At 48.8% G+C, this 19,562-nt stretch overlaps 1 protein-coding gene across 2 annotated transcripts in view; it reads left to right on the top strand.

Annotated features, from left to right (window-relative positions):
• Positions 1-19,562, top strand: part of USP22 (ubiquitin specific peptidase 22) — a 43,514-nt gene that overhangs the window by 19,725 nt on the left and 4,227 nt on the right. For both annotated transcript variants that reach the window (XM_004042104.5, XM_055385922.2), the window contains exons 3-12: positions 2,035-2,148; positions 4,047-4,148; positions 5,121-5,290; positions 7,348-7,495; positions 10,625-10,730; positions 12,262-12,420; positions 15,558-15,684; positions 16,567-16,658; positions 18,414-18,476; positions 19,032-19,181. In XM_004042104.5, coding sequence (XP_004042152.1) covers positions 2,035-2,148; positions 4,047-4,148; positions 5,121-5,290; positions 7,348-7,495; positions 10,625-10,730; positions 12,262-12,420; positions 15,558-15,684; positions 16,567-16,658; positions 18,414-18,476; positions 19,032-19,181 — 1,231 coding nt within the window. The remainder of the gene's footprint in view (positions 1-2,034; positions 2,149-4,046; positions 4,149-5,120; positions 5,291-7,347; positions 7,496-10,624; positions 10,731-12,261; positions 12,421-15,557; positions 15,685-16,566; positions 16,659-18,413; positions 18,477-19,031; positions 19,182-19,562) is intronic.

The raw sequence follows: 19,562 nt of genomic DNA on the forward strand, positions 1-19,562 counted from the left end.
TCCCTCACCTGGGTATGTACTGTAGTACCTGACAAGTTTTTTTGTTTGTTTTTCCTGATCCTCTCCCTTCTCCCACTCTCCACCCTCAAGTAGGCCCCAGTGTCTGTTGTTCTCTTGTGTCCATGTGTTTTAATCGTTTGGCTCCCACTTATAAGTGAGAACATGTGGCATTTGGTTTTTCTGTTCCTATGTTAGTTTTCTAAGGATAATGACCTCCAGCTCCATCCATGTTCCTGCAAACGACATGATCTCATTTCATTTTATGTGTACATGGTATCCCATGGTATATATGTACATTTTCTTTATCCAGTCCACCATTGGTGAGCATTTAGGTTGATCTCATGTCTTTGCTATTGTGAATAGTGCTGCGATGAACACACGCATGCATGTGTCTTTATGGTAGAGCCATTTACCTTCCTTTGGGTAGGTAATCCTGGTTCGTTTTTTTTTTTTGTTTTTTTTTTTTGAGACGGAGTCTCGCTCTGTTGCCCAGGCTGGAGTGCAGTGGTGAGATCTCAGCTCATTGCAAGCTCCGCCTCCCAGGTTCACGCCATTCTTCTGCCTCAGCCTCCTGAGTAGCTGGGACTATAGGTGCCCGCCACCATGCCCGGCTAATCTTTTGTACTTTTAGTAGAGACGGGGTTTCACCATGTTAGCCAGGATGGTCTCAATCTCCTGACCTCGTGATCTGCCTGCCTCAGCCTCCCAAAGTGCTGGGATTACAGGCGTGAGCCACCACACCCGGTCAACCCCGGTTGTTTATAAATTGTTGAATGGAGAGAGTACCTTTTTTCAGGCACTCAGAGGACTTTATCTTACTTACTTTTATGATAAAATAATTAAGAGCCCAAACTATTAGTCCTATTTTATATTTTATTTTATTTTACTTTTTGACTTTTTACAAATTACTACTTTTAACAAAGAAAGCAAAAGTGGATCTTATTTCCATAAAATAAAGGTTTATGTTGACAATTAAAAACTGGACATGCACACGATTAGAAAGTTCAAACGACACGAAAATGTATTCTTCTCCCCAAAGGAAACGACTGTGAACAGTTTCTTGTGACTGTTTTAGAAAATTGAAATTTATACATATGTATCTCTTATTTGTGAAAAAAATATACTAGTATTAACTATAATTTTTTATTTTTATTTTTATTTTTTGAGACAGAGTCTCACTCTGTTGCCCAGGCTGGAGTGCAGTGACAAGATCTTGGCACACTGCAACCTCCCCTTCCCAGGTTTCAGCTATTCTCATGCCTCAGCTCCCCGAATAGCTGGGGTTACAGGCGTGTGCCACCATGCCTGGCTAATTTTTTGTACTTTACTAGAGATGGGGTTTCACCATGTTGACCAGGCTGGTCTTGAACTCCTGGCCTCAAATGATCTGCCCACATCGGCTTCCCAAAGTGCTGGGGTAACAGGCATGAATCACAGCTCCTGGCCTATTAGTCCCATTTTATAGAAGATGCAGTTGAGAAATTGTGGTAGAAGACCCACCTTCAGGTAGCTCTGGGTCAAGATGTCAATCAAGGTCATCCGATGAGAAACTATTTTCCCCCTGTACTTAAGGTAAGAGTAGCAAATGCCGCCAACCACAAAAGTCACAGCAAGTTGCTGCCACATTCTTTATGGTGATGGTGTCAGGAATTCTAGATGGAGGGAAGCATAGTCACTCCGTGTCAGGTGGCCAGGACTGAAAATATCCAATGCAGTTGTACCAGTTTTAAATACCACGCATTCAGAGAAGGTGGCAGAGGTCCTGATCCTGGAGTATTGTCTGCTTTGAAAAGTATGTATGGGTCGCCTCTGTTTAAGACACCTCAGCCCTGGGCATGAGCTGCCAAACACAGTGCACGCCCCTCACCTGCTCAGGATAGGAGACCCCGCTGGACTGGCTTCCCTGCTTGTGCATAGGAAGGTGCTGTGAACAGTCAGTATCTACAGAACCTCACTGTGTTTAACTCTGCCCTCCAGCCTTCCATTGTGGTTTTTAATTCAACTTGGTTTCTCCTCCCTCCTTTCTCTCCTCAGCCATTGATCTGATGTACGGAGGCATCTACTGTTTTCTGTGCCAGGACTACATCTATGACAAAGACATGGAAATAATCGCCAAGGAAGAGCAGCGGAAAGCTTGGAAAATGCAAGGTTTGATTCCACCTCAGTTTACCTGCTTGATCCTGCAGTTCCCTCATATCCATCAAGGGCAGACCCAGTAGGAGAAAGAGAAGTACCTAGGTGGGAAGTGGCGGGCTGGTGGGAAGAGGCCGCCCCCACCTTCCCCTAAGGCCCACAGTGGAGTCAGCTGAAGCTCTGCATGACAGGGGAGGTGGCTAGCGTCGAGGAATGCCTAGCTGCCCGTGTGCTTGGGACCACTTCCAGGGTGCTTCCCTTGCAGGTCCCCCATGGGCCTGCAGCTGGGTCAAGGGAACAACCCCAGCATTACTTAAGCTCTCCCAGGGCACACCTGCAGATGTGGGGCTGAACGAGTGTGGCGAGGTCACACCTCTTGGGGACAGGTGACTCCGTATCTGGACATCCCTGAGTGGTTTGCCCTCAGCTCTGCCGAATTCTAGCAAGCGATCTCTTTGCAGTAATGTTATATGTAAACATACCTGCTTCCTCCCAGGAGAGCAGACTATTTTCTGATCAAGTTGTGGTAGAATCTCTTTTAAAACTCTGGACTGTTTGGGTGATATTAAATCCATGTCAACAGCGTGCACCCACCAGATGGAAACTAGACCCACCAGAAGGAAACTAGGAGAGTCTCCCAGCAGCCCCACTGCACAGTCAGATCCTTGCCGTCTTGTGAGCTGCCCTCGTGGCTCTCGCACCAGTGTGGGTTTTGCACTTGCCGTCGCCACCGTGTGGCCACACACTCTGGTTATTGGCTACACAGAGTGAGAGGAGCAAACATGCAGCCATTTTCTTTATTTTTTATTTCTTCTTGGCTTCCCTGAGTTTTTTTCCTTTTTTTTTTTTTTTTTTGGTTTTTGATTCTGACAGATGCTCATAGTGGTTGACAGTGATAGTGACATAGTGACAGGTGTGGTTTACCCCAGTTGACAGGTGAGCATCTGATCTCTCTGGTAGCAAAGCCATCACTGTTTGCAAAGGAAACATATGAACCTGACACCTGTTTTACATTCTTGCGTTGATTACTCTCCATTGAAAACACCCCGGTGTTTTGAGAAGGGAAGAATAGCAACAGGGGCTCTTTCAGTGAGCAGAATTATTTGTGTTTAACAAGTCTTTTCTGGAGAGCAATCTCTGACTTGTGTTCACGGTTCTTTTCCCTCTCAGAAATTTAATAACATTGTGACTAAGTGTGGGTGTATTCTGTGCAGAGCACTTAAAGCACGGGCCTAAGAAGTGTATGTACAGGATTAAAATGGAATTCTTCTAGAATCATTTTATAATTCTGTCTATCCAACATGCTGTGTCTTTTAAAGTATTTTGAAGTATTCAGAAATGTTGGTTGGCATGGAACAAGTACTTCTGAGTGCATAGGGTGTGCATTGAATGGAATATGATGCCAATTAGCATTTACCACCACTCTCTTTGAATATTTTGTGGCACACACATTTTTAACTGTTGGATCTATCTTAGTTTGGTAATTCGACGCTGTGTTTATGCTATTTCAGTTTGCTGAAAAGTGCATGCTCTCTCCTTCAATTTCACTTGTTTGCGGGAGAATCCTTCATGTAAGTTCCCACTGGTGCTGATGCTGCCATCTCTGTGCTGAAGGATGGAAGACATTTGAAAAACAACTGTTTTGGCATTGGCTTTGGGGTAGTTTTGACTGGAGGTGCTGCTTTTCTTGCAGGAAACGTAGCTCACATGCTCATACCCTCTGTGAGAAGCTCCTTTAAGTGTTGTGTGTAGCCCCTCTCAGCACAGAAGAGTTTGAGAAAGCCCTGGTGCTGTGGATGTTGCTCACTGAAATGTACCCTGACAGACAGCATAGCGCCACAGCTTTTATGTGTAAACACACTTGATGTGAAAATCTAGCTAATAGCACTTGGAACTGTCCTTCATCTGCTTAGGCGTTGGAGAGAAGTTTTCAACTTGGGAACCAACCAAACGGGAGCTTGAACTGCTGAAGCACAACCCGAAAAGGAGAAAGATCACCTCGAACTGCACCATAGGTGGGTGGAGCGTGTCGTCACTCTCAGCTAGGTTTCTTTCCGGGGTTTAAAAGTAAATAAAGAATTGTGGGTTTCTTAAGTCCACGTGATTCTGTTGAAGCCCTGCATAACTGTCACTCATCAATGTGCTCAGCAACCAGCTCTTGAGCACCTGTTCTCTTCAGGGACCTACAGTGGGCTTGGGACGCAGAGTGATGCATAGCAACAGCCCTGCCCTCACGGCCTTCAGCGTCTGTGTGGGTAAAGGGACTCAAGTTGATTTTGGTCAGGGTGAGGCTGGGCACAGTAATCTTCAGGGAGAGAAATGATGTGTGTCAATGTAAGTGTTCGCTGAATTTTCTACAAATTGAGGAAATACCCTTTAGAACTTTTTTTTTTCTTTTTTGAGACAGAGACTTGCTCTGTTGCCCAGGCTGGAGCACAGTTCACTGCAACCTCTGTCTCCTGGGCCCAAGCGATCCTTCCACCTCAGCCTCCCAAGTAGCTGGGATTGCAGGTGCACACCACCATGTTTGGTTAATTTTTGTGTTTTGCGTAGAGACATCTCACCATGTTGCCCAGGCTGGTCTCGAACTCCTGGGCTCCAGTGATCCTCATGCCTTGGCTTCCCAGAGTGCTGGGATTACAAGTATGAGCCCCCCTGCACCTGGCCCTAGAACATTTTTAAAAACCTGTTTTGTTTGTTCATTAGGCTTCACTCTGACCTGGCCTGTTGTCATAGAAACTATATTTGTGTAATTCTGTCAAAGCATACAATGGCTGAAGTGGGAGGGGTCGATGGTGGTGGACATTCTTCAATACCGTTCATGTAAAAGTGGCATAAAAACTAGCAAAATGCGATATCTCATCGTTTTCTGGCTTCTTGAATGAATGAATAAAAGAAAATGAGTATGTAGAGGAAGCCGCTGGGATCCAGCGACACCAGTGGTTCAGCACACAGGTAACTCCTGCTCTCTGGTGATTTGTGTCCAGGTCTGCGCGGGCTGATCAACCTTGGGAACACGTGCTTCATGAACTGCATCGTGCAGGCCCTGACCCACACGCCACTTCTGCGGGACTTCTTCCTGTCTGACAGGCACCGCTGTGAGATGCAGAGCCCCAGCTCCTGTCTGGTCTGTGAGATGTCCTCACTGTTTCAGGAGGTGAGCACCATTGACTTCTGCAGGGGAGCATTTCTGTTACTTTGTTTTCACCTTCAAAAAAAAAATTTAAGGTGGACCATGATAAAGGAAGATACATTTAGAACCTTTTGTAGTAAGTTAATGTTTAATATACATGTCTATTATGGAAAACACAGTTTTCCAAAAAGGGAAGACCTAGCCTGATTTTTGGGGACGCACTGCTGACTCAGAACAAGGAGAAGCCCTTTGAGAGGCTTGTGGCAGAGACTTCCCTGGTGGGTGACATTTGTCTCTAAAGACGGGTGATTCTCCCCCTTCCTCTTCCTCCATGGTCTACCTTCCTGGCTCAGAAAGGCATGCATGTGTCACCCTCCTGCGTCCTCCTGGTATGCGAGTCTCCTCCACCGCCAGGTCTCTCTAAGCATGCCCCGTCAGAGCCTCTGTCCTCATGAGCTATGCGCTGCACGTTGGCTGTTCCTGTGGGCTGCACGTGTGGCGTTCCTGTCCACTTCTGTCCCCGGCATCAGAGCATGGCAGCGTTCAGAGCAAGGCGTTCACGGCTGCTGCCTCAGCCGCCACCGGCTTCGTGACCTAGACATGCTTCTCAGAGCTGAAGCAGCTCAGTTACCTCAGCAAATAACCAGGCTGGGGCCTGTTCTTCAGGTGCCTTGCACAGGAGCCAGCCAACAGCCCTAGCCTGTTCCCATTCGTAACCTCTGCGAGAGACGCAGCCACGCCAGCTCACTCATGTCTGTCTGGTCATTGGTCGCTTTTGTGGGACAGCCACAGAGTTGAGCAGTTGGACAGAGGCTATCCAACCTGCAAAGCTGAAATTATTTACTGTCCAGGCCTTTCAAAAACAGATTGCCAGCCTCTGGTCAAGCCTAACCGATTTCCTCAAAGTACCTGCAATGTGCCATAACTGCTGGGGACACGGCCCAAATAGGAGAAAGGAGGGTGCAGCTGGGAAGTTGGTGGGTGGTTGTATCACTGACTTTAGTGATAAGCTCACTTGTGTTAGATTGTTTTTAGACTCAGGCTTATTAAGGTGTAAATTACAGTCACACCCACCTTCTAGCATATAGATAGATGAGTTTTGACGAATGCAGAGTTTTGACGAATGCATAGTTGTGTAACTGCTGCTACTCAAGATGAAGAACTGTCACCTCTCCGAACTCCCTTGTGCCCCTCCGAAGTCAACCCCCAGTCCCCAGACCCTGGTAGCTGCCGATCTGTCTTCGGTCGCTTGAGTGTCCTTTACCAGCGCATCATACGGATGGATGCATGCAGGAAGTAGCCTTTCTCAATCTGGCTGTCCCTACTTAATGTAATACTGGGTGGATTCACCCGTGTCTTGCGTGCATCCATGATGTGTGCTTTCGATGTCTGAGTTGGGTTCCATTATGTAGATGGGTTATGGTTTAGTTGTCTGTTTCCCAGTTCAGACACATTTGGGTGGTCTGTGGTTTTGGGTTTTTTGACGAGAAATAAAACTGCCGTGAATTCTGTATTTGCACAGGCAAGACCCCTCTGTGGGTTCTGACCCGGGGAGGAAGCCGTGGGATGGAAGGTGTGCTGCTGGGTCTGGGTCTAGAGTTGAGCTGTTGGAGAGGACTGGCTGGCAAGCCCTCAGCTAATTGCCATTAGCCTCAGAGGCAGAGAGTCCTGTGGCTGATGCTGGTGAATTCTGCATAATCACAGTGATGTGCTTCCCTTTGCGGAGGTGCTGGTGTCCATGGGCCTGAGTGGTTTGGCTAGTGCTTTGAGGAAACTAGTATTGGGCAAATCGAGTCACTTTTATTTGCATGTGATCTCATAGTAGCAAGTCATAATTCATTTTTTAGGCTTATATGTGGAAAACTAGACGGTGGAAAGGAAAAAATTCATATGAGGACTCAAAGTCCAGTGAGCCCAGATAAAAATAGACTTTGCAAAAAGTAGAAAAGTAAAATTGAACCAATTGTGTCAAATGAGCCACAGCCAATGGTAGGCATCTGATAAAGGTTTTGATTGTGTGTACTCTGTGTTCAGAGTCTACAGTTATTCCTGACAAGGTTTCCTTCCCCGCCCTCTGGCAGTTTTACTCTGGACACCGGTCCCCTCACATCCCGTATAAGTTGCTGCACCTGGTGTGGACCCACGCGAGGCACCTGGCAGGCTACGAGCAGCAGGACGCCCATGAGTTCCTCATCGCGGCCCTGGACGTGCTCCACCGACACTGCAAAGGTGGGCCCTGGGCTCTGCACCCTCCACCAGGGCAGGATGTTTTCCTTGAAGGGGAAGGAAGCAAAGCGAGTGTATGCACTCGTGCAAAAAGGGGCACAGGTGACACATTGCATTGTTTTGTCATCATAGCCCTTGTCGTCATTTGTTTCTGAAGTCACCATAACTAATGACCTCAGAGAGGCTCCTCCTAGTTTATTTTTAAGAGGCGAGGAAGTAGTTCCAGCAGTATGGCAGGTCCTCAGTGACCGATCACAGTGAACAGCAAGCTCTTGGAGCCCTCCTGGGCCTGTGCTTTGAGGCCTCTGCCTGCCCTGGCATTTCTGGGACCCTGTGGGTTTTCAGGCCTGAGGCTTCTGGACATCCCCCAAACACAACTTAATCACCCAACTGTCTCCTTCCCATTGGGGACTCTCCAGAAGGACTGATGGTTGCTCTGAAATAGCCAGAGAGCTGGGACACAGGACGAGCAAAGCTTCTCTTGGGGTCTCATTGGACCTGGGCCATCTCCCCCAACATAGTCCCACAGCCTGGCCCCAGGGTGGTACCCTGATGATTTTTCAGAGATGTGCGGTGTTGGTAGTTGGCAGGGGCAGCTCTTAGCGCTGGAAGTGGGAGGCTGGGAATGAATGACTTGAGCCAAGATCGGCTCCTCCCTGCCCCTCATGGTGGAGATCCCAGTGTGAGGGACCTGCAGCTGAAGTCTATCCATACAGGCAGAGAGACTGAGAGGTGATTCTCAGATGAGTGTGGGCTGGTCACTTGCAGGTCTTCCTAAAGCCCGTGCTGGCGTTTCTGATTCAGCAGGTCTGTGGGAGGCAGGGGTTTCTTCACTCTTAATCAGTTCCCAGCTGATGCTGATGCCGCTGGTTCAGATGCCACACTCTGAGAACCCATGCGCTCAGGTCACAGGGCACCTGGCTGCTTGTGAGTTTCCTGTGGTCTCTGGGCTGGCACAGCTAGTTGTAGCCGATATCCTACCAGTTAATTTTAACTTGGAGTCTTTGAGAGAACAGAGTCCTGTTCTGATGGTTCACCGAGTTGAACAGCTTGGTGGGCTGGCCTTCCCATCGCTTCTCATCCGTCTCAAGGCTGTGCACCTGGGCCCTAGGCGCTTACGTACAACCTATGGGTTCTGAGATCACAGCCCAGAAACAACCCACAGTTGAGCTAAAATGGCTGGTTTTGGTCAAATGTGACTTTGGGTTCTGTTTTCTTTTGGTACTTACTTTTTTTCCTCTGAAAAACTGCGTGATCCTTTTAATTCTTACCTAGAAATCAAATGAAAGTTACTTAGTAACTTAGGTAGAATTTCATGTCCTAGTATGATTTATAAGAGAGGAAAGAGCCACTGTGGAAGTGACTACGCTGTTATCCCAAGCACCTAGTGAGAATAACGAAGAACCTTCTGTAAGCAGCAGAAAGATGTTCTAAAAATCACTTGTTCAAAAATGCATTGCTGTTAAAATGTTCACATGACAAAAATGTGACAAAACCTCTGACGTGCTTCTGACAGAATTCCCTTGGAAATGTCTGAAAAGAAACGTAAGGTTCTTCTGTTTAGAAACCTGGTTGCCAGAGCTGTTCAGTGAGGTGGCCTGGCCACGTGACCTTGGTTATGTGCAGTTGTTTGTCCTTGTGGCCTTCACGGCATCTTTCTGTTCATCTTTTTTTTTTTTTTTTTTTGAGACGGAGTCTTGCTTTGTCGCCCAGGCTGGAGTGCAGTGGCGCGATCTTGGCTCACTGCAAACTCCACCTCCCGGGTTCACGCCATTCTCCTGCCTCAGCCTCCCTAGTAGCTGGGACTACAGGCGCCCACTACCACGCCCGGCTAATTTTTTGTATTTTTAGTAGAGACGGGGTTTCACCGTGTTAGCCAGGATGGTCTCGATCTCCTGACCTCGTGATCCGCCCGCCTCGGCCTCCCAAAGTGCTGGGATTACAGGCGTGAGCCACCGCGCCCGGCCTTTTTTTTTTTGTTTTGTTCTGTTTTTGAGTCAGAGTCTCGCTCTGTCGCCCAGGCTGGAGTGCAGTGGTGCGATCTCAGCTCACTGCAACCTCCGCCTCCCGGGTTCAAGTGATTCTCCTGCCTCAGCCTCCTGAGTAGCTGGGACTACAGGCGCCCGCCACCATGCCCAGCTAATTTTTTGTATTTTTAGTAGAGACGAGGTTTCACAGTGTTAGCCAGGATGGTCTCGATCTCCTAACCTCGTGATCCACCCGCCTTGGCCTCCCAAAGTGCTGGGATTACAGGCGTGAGCCACCGCGCCTGGCCATTCTGTTCATCATTCTTTGCGTCTTCCTGTATGGATATTCTTGTCCTCTGAATTTTGTCCCATGAATTTGAGATCCCTCTGGGAAGCATTTTTCTCTCTAATCTTAAACCTTCTGCTCTCAGAAGACTTAGTGGCCCTTCTCTATTCCTCTGTCATGATTCAACGTCTTTGAACTGTGATGTATATACAGGTGGCCTCGTGCCCTGTCCCCACTGTCTAGTGAAGTTATGTAGAATATGTATTCCACATACGAATTAAGTTCTGCTACTTAAGTTTCTTCTTCACAGATCTGCACACATGGATATGAATGAAGCGTGTATTGAATAGAGAGGGTGGGAGTGGCACTTCCAGATGCAACTGACTGGAAGACACGCTGTCCCCTGGGGGCTCCAGCTGATGAGGACAGCCTGTGTCCTGCGGTGTCACTTTCTGAACTCGGAGCACCATGATACCTACTCAGGGAGGGAGGTTGCTGGGGCTTCCCCGGGTGTACCTGGCCCACCATATGTTCAGCTGTCTCACTGGAACAATATTGATTCAGTGATTCTTTATATGATAATGGGAATCGATTATTCTGCTCAGTCACTGGGCATTAGGTGGGTTTTCTTGGCAAGACTGAAGCTGTGGGGCTCTTGTTAGGGAATGAGAAAAAGGAGCATTGAAAATCCAAGTGCTGTGATTTCTCGTCGTATTAAAATAACAAGGACACCCTCTGCTAAAATGAGGAGTGTCCTCACATGGCCTTTTAAAGCGTTGGCCCTGGCTCCCCCAGGCTTCTGCAGGGTGAACTGCTCTTCCCTTAGAGACTCCCCATATTTGGGGAGATGCTAATCCCAGAGCCATGGTCTGTCTCCAGGTGATGACAATGGGAAGAAGGCCAACAACCCCAACCACTGCAACTGCATCATAGACCAGATCTTCACAGGCGGGTTGCAATCAGACGTCACCTGCCAAGTCTGCCAGTAAGTGAGAGGCTGCGTGCTCGGTAATATCAAACCCTCTGGGGCCGTACTGACATCCTCCTAGTCTCCAGAGCTCCCAGTCTCCAGAGCTGTGTGTACTCTGAGAGGTCTTTAAGGAGGCTACGAGATAAATGATTAATAGACGCCATGAGAGCGAAGGTTGTGGGGTTGGGGGTGCTTTCTCTTGGGGAGGTCGTAGGGCAGGTGTCCCCTCGGGATGCGAGCCCTTCGTGTTGAGGTCTTGGCTGTTGTCTACAGCCAGCAGTGTGTTCTTGGAAGCTTCCCCTACCATTTTGCATCTTACAGTCCTTGACCAGGGACCAAGTGAAAGAGCCCTCTTCAAGAAGGTGTGGATCATGCATGGTGGATTGTTTTTCTATGTGCTTCGAAGTGTGTTAGTTTTCATTATTTTATGGTTTCTGGTTCCATTTTCTGATGTAGTGGCCCTAATTCTTCTCAGATGTGGTCTCTGCTTAGAGCCTCAAGTGTTGAGTGCAGGGAGAATCCACTGCTTTGTTAGGTCAGGGGACCCTCTCACCCAACCTCAGTGCATGCTACAGGTTTTTTGTTGTTGTTTTTTTCAGGCATGGGGTCTTGTGTATGTTGCCCAGGCTGGCCTTGAACCCATGGGCTCAAGCGATCCTCCCTCCTTAGCCTCCCAAGTAGCTGGGACTACAGGCGTGGGCCACCGTGCCTGGCTCTGTTCTTTACTCCAGTTGAAGTTTAAAAACCCTGGACATGATCCACCGAAATTATTTCAGAACCGGAAATGGACTGTCACTTCTAAACTGCATAAGACCAGCAAATATCGGGAAAGGCCAGTGCTGCCTGTGTCACGGGGGCCATTTTCTGTAAGGAGCATAGACCGTTTGGGGCCTTGTCTCTGAGCATTAGAAACCGAGTTTGCTCTGAGCAATTTGGACCTCCTCGCTGTCCCTTAACTACTGAATTCCATTAGTAGGAGATTGTCTCAAGATTTAAATCCTGTATAAATATCGCGAGTAAATTTCCCAGTCTGCAAGTTTTCGTTTTTTATATTGTTAAATAAATTTCTAGCAAGGAACTGGCCTTGTGAAATGCAGCATTGAATGTCCAGTGCAGGCCACTGGGCCTGGCCTGGGCACGCTCTGTGAAATGTGCAGGGGTCTCCAGTGTTGCCTAGGGTCACAGGCCCCAAGTTCTAGATGCAGCTGAGATAGACCTGTGGATTCAGAGCCTCTGACAGGGCCCATGAGTTTATCCTCCTCCCAAGTCCCTCAGTGACTGTGATGGTCTCCAGACTGGGAAGTCCTTGCTTGAGGAGCGCCCCTCGCCTTCCGAGTTCACACACGCCCCTCCCCAGGGCCACCTTGGGAGCCAGGACACATTGGGTGTGAGCACTGCTGCTCTTGCTCCTGCCCCATCCCACCTGAGTGTCACTGTGACAAAGGGCACAGCTGGGAAGGGATGTGGGAACGGCTTCCACCCCGGGTTGCCTCTGGAGCTGGGTGGGTGTCAATCCTCACAGCCATTGTTTTCCCTCTGCTTCCAGTGGAGTCTCCACCACCATCGACCCCTTCTGGGACATCAGCTTGGATCTCCCCGGCTCTTCCACCCCATTCTGGCCCCTGAGCCCAGGGAGCGAGGGCAACGTGGTAAACGGGGAAAGCCACGTGTCGGGAACCACCACGCTCACGGACTGCCTGCGACGGTGAGAGGCCTGTACCCACACGGCGGGGGCGTGTCTCCTGGCCAGAAGGCTGTGCTCCATCAGGACCAAAGCAGGGCTCTTTCACATGCCCAGGACAGAGCCTGGGCAAAGATGCAGCATGAGCCTGGATTGGCTGCAGTCTCTTGTGCTAGTTTGTCCTTTGTTTTGGCCAGATGACTCAATATTTCTGTCCCCCAGCTTCACACAGCACCAGGTGTCAGTGTCAGCAGCTGCTACTCCAACCTCCGCATGTAAATGAACCCAGAGCCAAGCTGGCTGCTCCCTTAGCCCTTGTACTAATCACCTACCCCAGAGTGTGAGCTGAGATGCGCCCGGGCCTCTCCCCATGGTCCACGGCCTTCTCTGCACATGATTAAAACTTAGTTGTGATGTTCTGTACTCTTAGGGCTGTTTTTGAAATTGTGCATGTACTGCTTCATTTGGGATAAGTAATAATATTTACAAAGTGATTTTTTTTTTTTTTTGAGACAGAGTTGTGCTCTGTCGACCAGGCTGGAATGCAGTGGTGCGATTTCTGCTCACTGCAGCCTCTGCCTTTCAGGTTCAAGTGATTCTCCTGAGTAGCTGGGACTACAGGTGTGCACTACCACGCCTGGCTAATTTTTGTATTTTTAGTAGAGCAGGGGTTTACCATGTTGGCCAGGCTAGTCTCGAACTTGTGATATCAGGTGATTCACCCACCTCGGCCTCCCAAAGTGCTCACAGGCATGAGCCACCACACCTGTGAGTGATTTAAAAAAAAAAATGTATTTAAGTAGCTGTAGCATACAATTGTAAAGACAGCAGAAAACCTTCCTAAAATTTGTCTATTATTTTATAGCCTTTGTTTTATTTGCATCAATTAAAGGTAATGCAGAAGAGTCCTTGTTGAGTGGAAGTATCCCTTAGAAGAGGTACAAGGCTTTGGTTTCTGTCTGGCTGCATAGTCAGCAGGACCAAAGTTGCATGTTTATTTTGTTTTTTGAGATAGGGTCTTGCTCTTTCATGCAGGCTGGAGTGCAGTGGTGCCATCATAGCTCACTGCAACCTCGATCTCCTGGGCTCAGCCTCAGTGTCCAGGGCTCAGCCTTGGTCTCCTGTCTCAGCCTCCTGAGTAGTTGGGACTATAGGTGTGTGCCACCATGCCCAGCTGATTTTGTGATTTTTTTTTTTAAGTTTTTTTTTTTTTTGAGACGGAGTCTCGCTCTTTCTAGAGTGCAGGCTGGAGTGCAGTGGCGCGATCTTGGCTCACTGCAACCTCCGCCTCCCAGGTTCACGTGATTCTCCGGCCTCAACCTCCCGAGTGGCTGAGATTACAGGTGCCTGCTACCATATCCGGCTAACTTTTGAATTTTTAGTAGAGACTGGGTTTCGCCACATTGACCAGGGTAGTCCCAAACTCCTGACCTTAGGTGATCCGCCTGCCTTGGCCTCCCAAAGTGCTGGGATTACAGGTGTGAGCCAGCATGCCCGGCCAACCAAAACCTTTTTAAAGAAAGTCTTTGCAGCTAAATTAAATTTAATCATAAATTCCAATAAAATGAAAGCTTTGCCAAAACAGCAGGCCATGAGGTAGAAACCACACTTCGCAAACTACAATGTGTAGGAAGCCTGTGTTGTTAGGAGAGACATGACGTGGTGCTGACTCCCGGGAAGGTGGAGGAGAGGTAGAGTGCACCCTTCCCCACTTTGTATTGCAAGCAAAGGCTCCTTTTCGAGTCCTTTGGAGAGCAGATCACAAAGCTAGCAACGAAACAGGTGCAGCTTTGCCCAGAGGCCCCCTCGTCTTGCCCTAGTTAAGATGGCAGAATTTCCAGAGCATAAACAAGGGCTTTCCATACCTGCTTGTGAAAAGAGTGAATTTTTTGCTGGTGTTTCACCTTCAAAATTTGGCATGTGCTTTGTTGAATCATCTCTTCTGCAGGTTTTGTCAGTGGCAGCTGACACCTGTGCCAGACACGCTTCTGATGCAGCCCTCCTACCTCCTGCCTCTGCACGGTCAGGAAATTACCTTTCCCAGTCCTCTTGCCTTTTTTTTTTTTTTGAGATGGAGTCTTGCTCTTGTTGCCCAGGCTGGAGTGCAGTGGCACAATCTCGGCTCACTGCAACCTCCATCTCCCAGGTTCAAGCAGTTCTCCTGCCTAAGCCTCCTGAGTAGCTGGGATTATAGGCATGCACCACCTCGCCCGGCTAATTTTGTATTTTTAGTAGAGATGGAATTTCTCTATGTTCGTCAGGTTGGTCTTGAACTTCCAACCTCAGGTGATCCACCTGCCTCAGCCTCCCAAACTGCTGGGATTACAGGTGTGAGCTGCCGCACCTGGCCGACCTCTCACCTCTCTACATTAAACTGCTTATGTTGAGATCATTGTAGATTCACAGGCAGTTGTAAGAAGCCTTTAGGTACCCTTTACCCCGGTCCCCCGATGGTGACCTCCTCAGCACTGTGGTGCGACGCCCTGGCCAGGATTCAGACATTCATGCAGAAAGTACCCAGCATCTCCAGTGCCTCCTCCCTCACCACCCACTCCGTAACCCCAGTCACCCTGGACTCCTGCATTTCCATACGCCTGACAATTCCAGAATGTCATGTCAACTGAATCATGTAACAGGGAACCCTTTGAGATTGGCTTTTCTTGCACATCCTAATTCTCTGGGGATGCATCCAGGGTACAGCTTGGGATCAGTAGTTCCTTCCTTTTTTGCTGCTGTCTCATACTCCATGGTACAGTGTTCCACAGTTTCTTTAATTATTCAGCCATGGGAAGAAACGGGGTGTTTCCAGTTTTGTGACTCTCACGAGTAACATTCTGGTACACATTTGTGGACAGTTTGTGTGTGAACATTCGTTTTCATTTTTCTGGCTCAAATTCAACTGCTGGGTCATATGGTACTTAGAAAATTATTACCATTTCCCCAGGCCTTTCCTGGAAAAAAATATTCAAGATAAATATTCTGTAGAGACAGGCAGCAAAGGTGGACAACATTTTCTTTTTTTCATTGTTTCATTTTTAGTTGTAAGTGTATGTTTTTGGTAGGGAAATCAACCCAATGAAAGAGATAAAATACCTCTTTCCTCTCATTTTTCCGTCTCTTGCATCTCCCTTACCGCTCCTGTCTTTTTTGAACGCCTGTAGATTCACCAGACCAGAGCACTTGGGCAGCAGCGCCAAGATCAAGTGCAGCGGTTGCCATAGCTACCAGGAGTCCACAAAGCAGCTCACTATGAAGAAACTGCCCATCGTAGCCTGTTTTCATCTCAAAGTAAGTTTTCCAGAAAGCCAACTCTAATGGCAGACTTAGTTTTTAGTCCACAGTACGGTCCTCAGCCTTTTGGTTTGCTGTGCAGTTACATTTTTAATAATTGCAGCAAGCAGGAAGAGCACCGAGGAAGGAAGGGTGTGAGGGAATTGTCCTCCCATCTGTGAATTGTCCTTTTGTCTGTGCTGCGGTAAACAAAATCAGTGGCTTCACAGTGAAAGTAGAATGTTGAGTTTTCTTGGGAGCAGAGTGGTTGTGAAGTTTTTATTACTTCTACCATTCCTCCAGCTACCCCCTCCTCAGGTTTTCTGTTTTATTTTAAGACAAAGGCCCTCAGCATGCAGATCTGGTCCAGGAGTTGGCAAGCTCTTTCTCTAAAGGCCCAGATAACTGAAGATGTCGAGCTCCGCAGGCTGCGCGCGATCATACGATTCTCTGTTACGTGTTCTTTGTTTCATTTCACCACCCTTTAAACATGGAAAGCGCCCATTCCTAGCTTGCTGGCTGGAATGGGTGACTCCTGATCTAGGCAAAGGACTGTCTTCTGTCTGGTGAAAGGAACAATTTGTTCATTTTTGCTGCCATGGGCCACGGATCTTTGTTTTGTTTTCTGTGCTTTGCTGGGTTTGCTGTAAGATTACTTTTTGTACCCTTGGTGTTACCACTGAACAATCCCATCATTTGAAGACTTGAACCCTGTAAATGAGGACTTGGGTGGATTACCACTGTGTTTTTGAATCTGTAATTCTAGATGTAGCTACAAGGCAGTTCAATAAAATACAAAGAGATAACACAGACACCTGTCATCGGAAGAAGGCCCTGAAGCTTCCAGTGACATTTCTGATCTTCTTTCCTCTTCCCTCTGCCCCCTTCCTATTTCTGCAGCGATTTGAACACTCAGCCAAGCTGCGGCGGAAGATCACCACGTATGTGTCCTTCCCCCTGGAGCTGGACATGACCCCTTTCATGGCCTCCAGGTACGTGGGGGTGTAGGCCCGTTCTGTGTCTGGAGGGGCTGTGATCCTATCAGGACAGGAATCCAGCTCGGAGCTCCTATAAGATGACTGTTGGCCAGGTGCAGTGGCTCCTGCCTGTAATCCCAGCACTTCAGGAGGTCGAAGCGGGCAGATCATGAGGTCAAGAGATTGAGACCATCATGGCCAACATGGTGAAACCCCGTCTCTACTAAAAATACAAAAATTAGCTGGGTGTGGTGGCAGGCACCTGTAGTCCCAGCTATTTGGGAGGCTGAGGCAGGAGAACCGCTTGAACCCGGGAGGTGGAGGTTGCAGTGAGCCAAGGTCGCGCCAGTGCATTCCAGCCTGGTGACAGAACGAGACTACGTCTTAACAAAAAAAAAAAAAAAAAAATGATTGTTGATACTAATATAAACTCCACCTTCCCCAAATCTGTTTATCCTGATCTTAAGATACGGCACATGTTAATGAGTTGGTTTCCATCAGATACCCTGTTTTTGTTTTGAATGTTTCTCAACAAGTCTCAATCCACTTTCAAACCGGCAAAGTCCTCAAGATGGGATCACAGCGAGAAGGCAACATTTTAGTTCGTGGAACAGATGTTGAAGTACAGACAGACATAGTTGGTTTTGCAGTTGTAGATTGCATTTTCCTTTTCAAATCTGCCTATTCTGGGGCACTTGGAATTGAGCTGCTTACTAATGCATGAGACACATAGGAGTTTCCTGTGGTTCTGTGACGTGTTCCTTCTGTGGCTGTCACTCCCCTGGCTTCCAGGTCACATGGCCAGCTCCCCTGAGTCTGTGTCCAATTCCCTCTGCTTCTCTGTCATGACCGTGGTCATTGGCTTTAGGACCCAGGCAGATCATCCAGGATGATCTCATCTCAACATCTCTCTGCAAAGACTGGTTTTACAAATGAGGTCCCAGTCTCAGGTTCTGAGGGTTGAGACGTGGATGTTGTATTTGCAGGGTATTATTTTTTGGTGGCCACAGTCCCAGCCCCAGCACCGTGGAAAGCATGTTGCCTTTTGGTAGTTAGCGGCCTCTTCCTGGTGTCCTTTCTCATGGCTGTCCCACCCCTGCAGCACACAGATGACCTCCTGAATAAAACAAGACCAGAGTCAGAGCTCCATATCATCAGTCTGACCACGATGGTCACGTACTGAGGGAGGTGACAGTACTGTTCTAAGGTCAGGGTCTCAAAGATCTTGGTGTTTCCTGCCAAACACAGCTGTAGGAAAATGCAGTAAATAATGCACATGGCTTCCTGTTCCCAGCACCTCCTCTCCCCCATCTCACCAGGGGAGGTGCTGGTCATGAAATAATGAGCAACAATCTTTGTCCCTTTTGAGGAGGCACCTGCCTAGGTTGTAGAATGGATTCAGCTTACCCTTTCAAGCTAACCCTTTACATGTGGGAGGAAGAGCACCTTCACCATCTGCTTTGTCACAAACCAAACTCACATTCCTCCAGATCCAGCTCCCATCACCAGCCCTATTCAGGACCCACCTTGGAAGAACCAGGGGCCACGCCAGGTGGCCTCAGGACCCAGGTGTGCTCTGAGGCAGGGGCCTCCACAGCTCGAGCGTCAGTGTCCTCACGAAACATGGGGAGATTTCTGCCTGAAGCATAAAGTGCACCTCGGTGCAGCGTCTGCATGGTCAAGCGTGGACAAGTGTTGGTTTCACGAGAGCCTTGTGTCTCTGGGCCTGATGATTTTAATGATGCTGAATCCTGCCGTTGTCTGTTACAGCAAAGAGAGCAGGATGAATGGACAGTACCAGCAGCCCACGGACAGTCTCAACAATGACAACAAGTAAGTGGTGCTCAGCGGTGTGGGTGTCCAGGGCCTCTGGCCAAGAGCTGGGGGTGGGCTCCTGTCTGCCTTGTAGGGCGCCCAGCAGGTCCCCCGCCACTGACCTGCTTCCCGCTTGGCTGCCCGCAGCTCCACTAGGAAAGGCCGCTCCACGTGGCGCCACAAATGCTCCCTCCTGTTGCAGGAGCCCAGCCCCACTCCTGGCCTCTGGCAGGAGGGAGGTTCCATCTGGAAAGCTCGGTGTTCATTCTTCTTGCCTTGGGGTTGTAGAAAGTATGAAAGGCTGGCGTGTTCCAGGATCCCCACTGCTGACTGCAGTCACCACTCCCACTAGATGCAGTTCCAGGAAGCGCCTGGACCCGGGCTAGAGCCAAGGGGGGTGACCAGGCTCCCTTAGTTCCTGCAGCCTCCTGTGCATCAGCCTGAGGCCCTAGGGGTTGACAGGCCCACAGGCCTCCCGCTCCCTGCCTGGGCTGCCCTGGTTTCTGATGGTGATGACCTCGAGTGACGGCATCAAGTCACCTGCGCCCTCCCTCTTCTTTCCTCCTGCACTAGGTATTCCCTGTTTGCTGTTGTTAACCATCAAGGGACCTTGGAGAGTGGCCACTACACCAGCTTTATCCGGCAGCACAAAGACCAGTGGTTCAAGTGTGACGATGCCATCATCACCAAGGCCAGCATCAAGGACGTCCTGGACAGCGAAGGGTGCGTCCTGTGGGGTGGGAGGAAGGCCCTACGGTGGCTACGGTGCTTCCCTTCCGGTATAGCTGAGACCAGCCCATGTCTGAGCCTAGAACCACTCGAAGGTGTTGACCTTCATTTGCCGAAGTAATGAGGCCTGTTCTGGATAGGATGCCAGCCTCGATGGGCGCTCAGGTGGGAGAAGAGGTGCCTGAGCAAAGGCCCTCTCTGGAGGCATTCCCTTAGCACAGAGAACATCAGAGCAGTTGTTTTTTAACTGCGTGAACTGAACACATCAGTTTTTTTTTTTTTTTTGAGACGGAGTTTCGCTCTTGTTGCCCAGGCTGGAGTGCAATGGCATGAGCTCAGCTCACTACACCCTCTGCCTCCCAGGTTCAAGTCAGT

The sequence above is a fragment of the Gorilla gorilla genome, chromosome 4 (genome assembly GCF_029281585.2).
Source record: "Gorilla gorilla gorilla isolate KB3781 chromosome 4, NHGRI_mGorGor1-v2.1_pri, whole genome shotgun sequence".
NCBI lineage: Eukaryota > Metazoa > Chordata > Mammalia > Primates > Hominidae > Gorilla > Gorilla gorilla.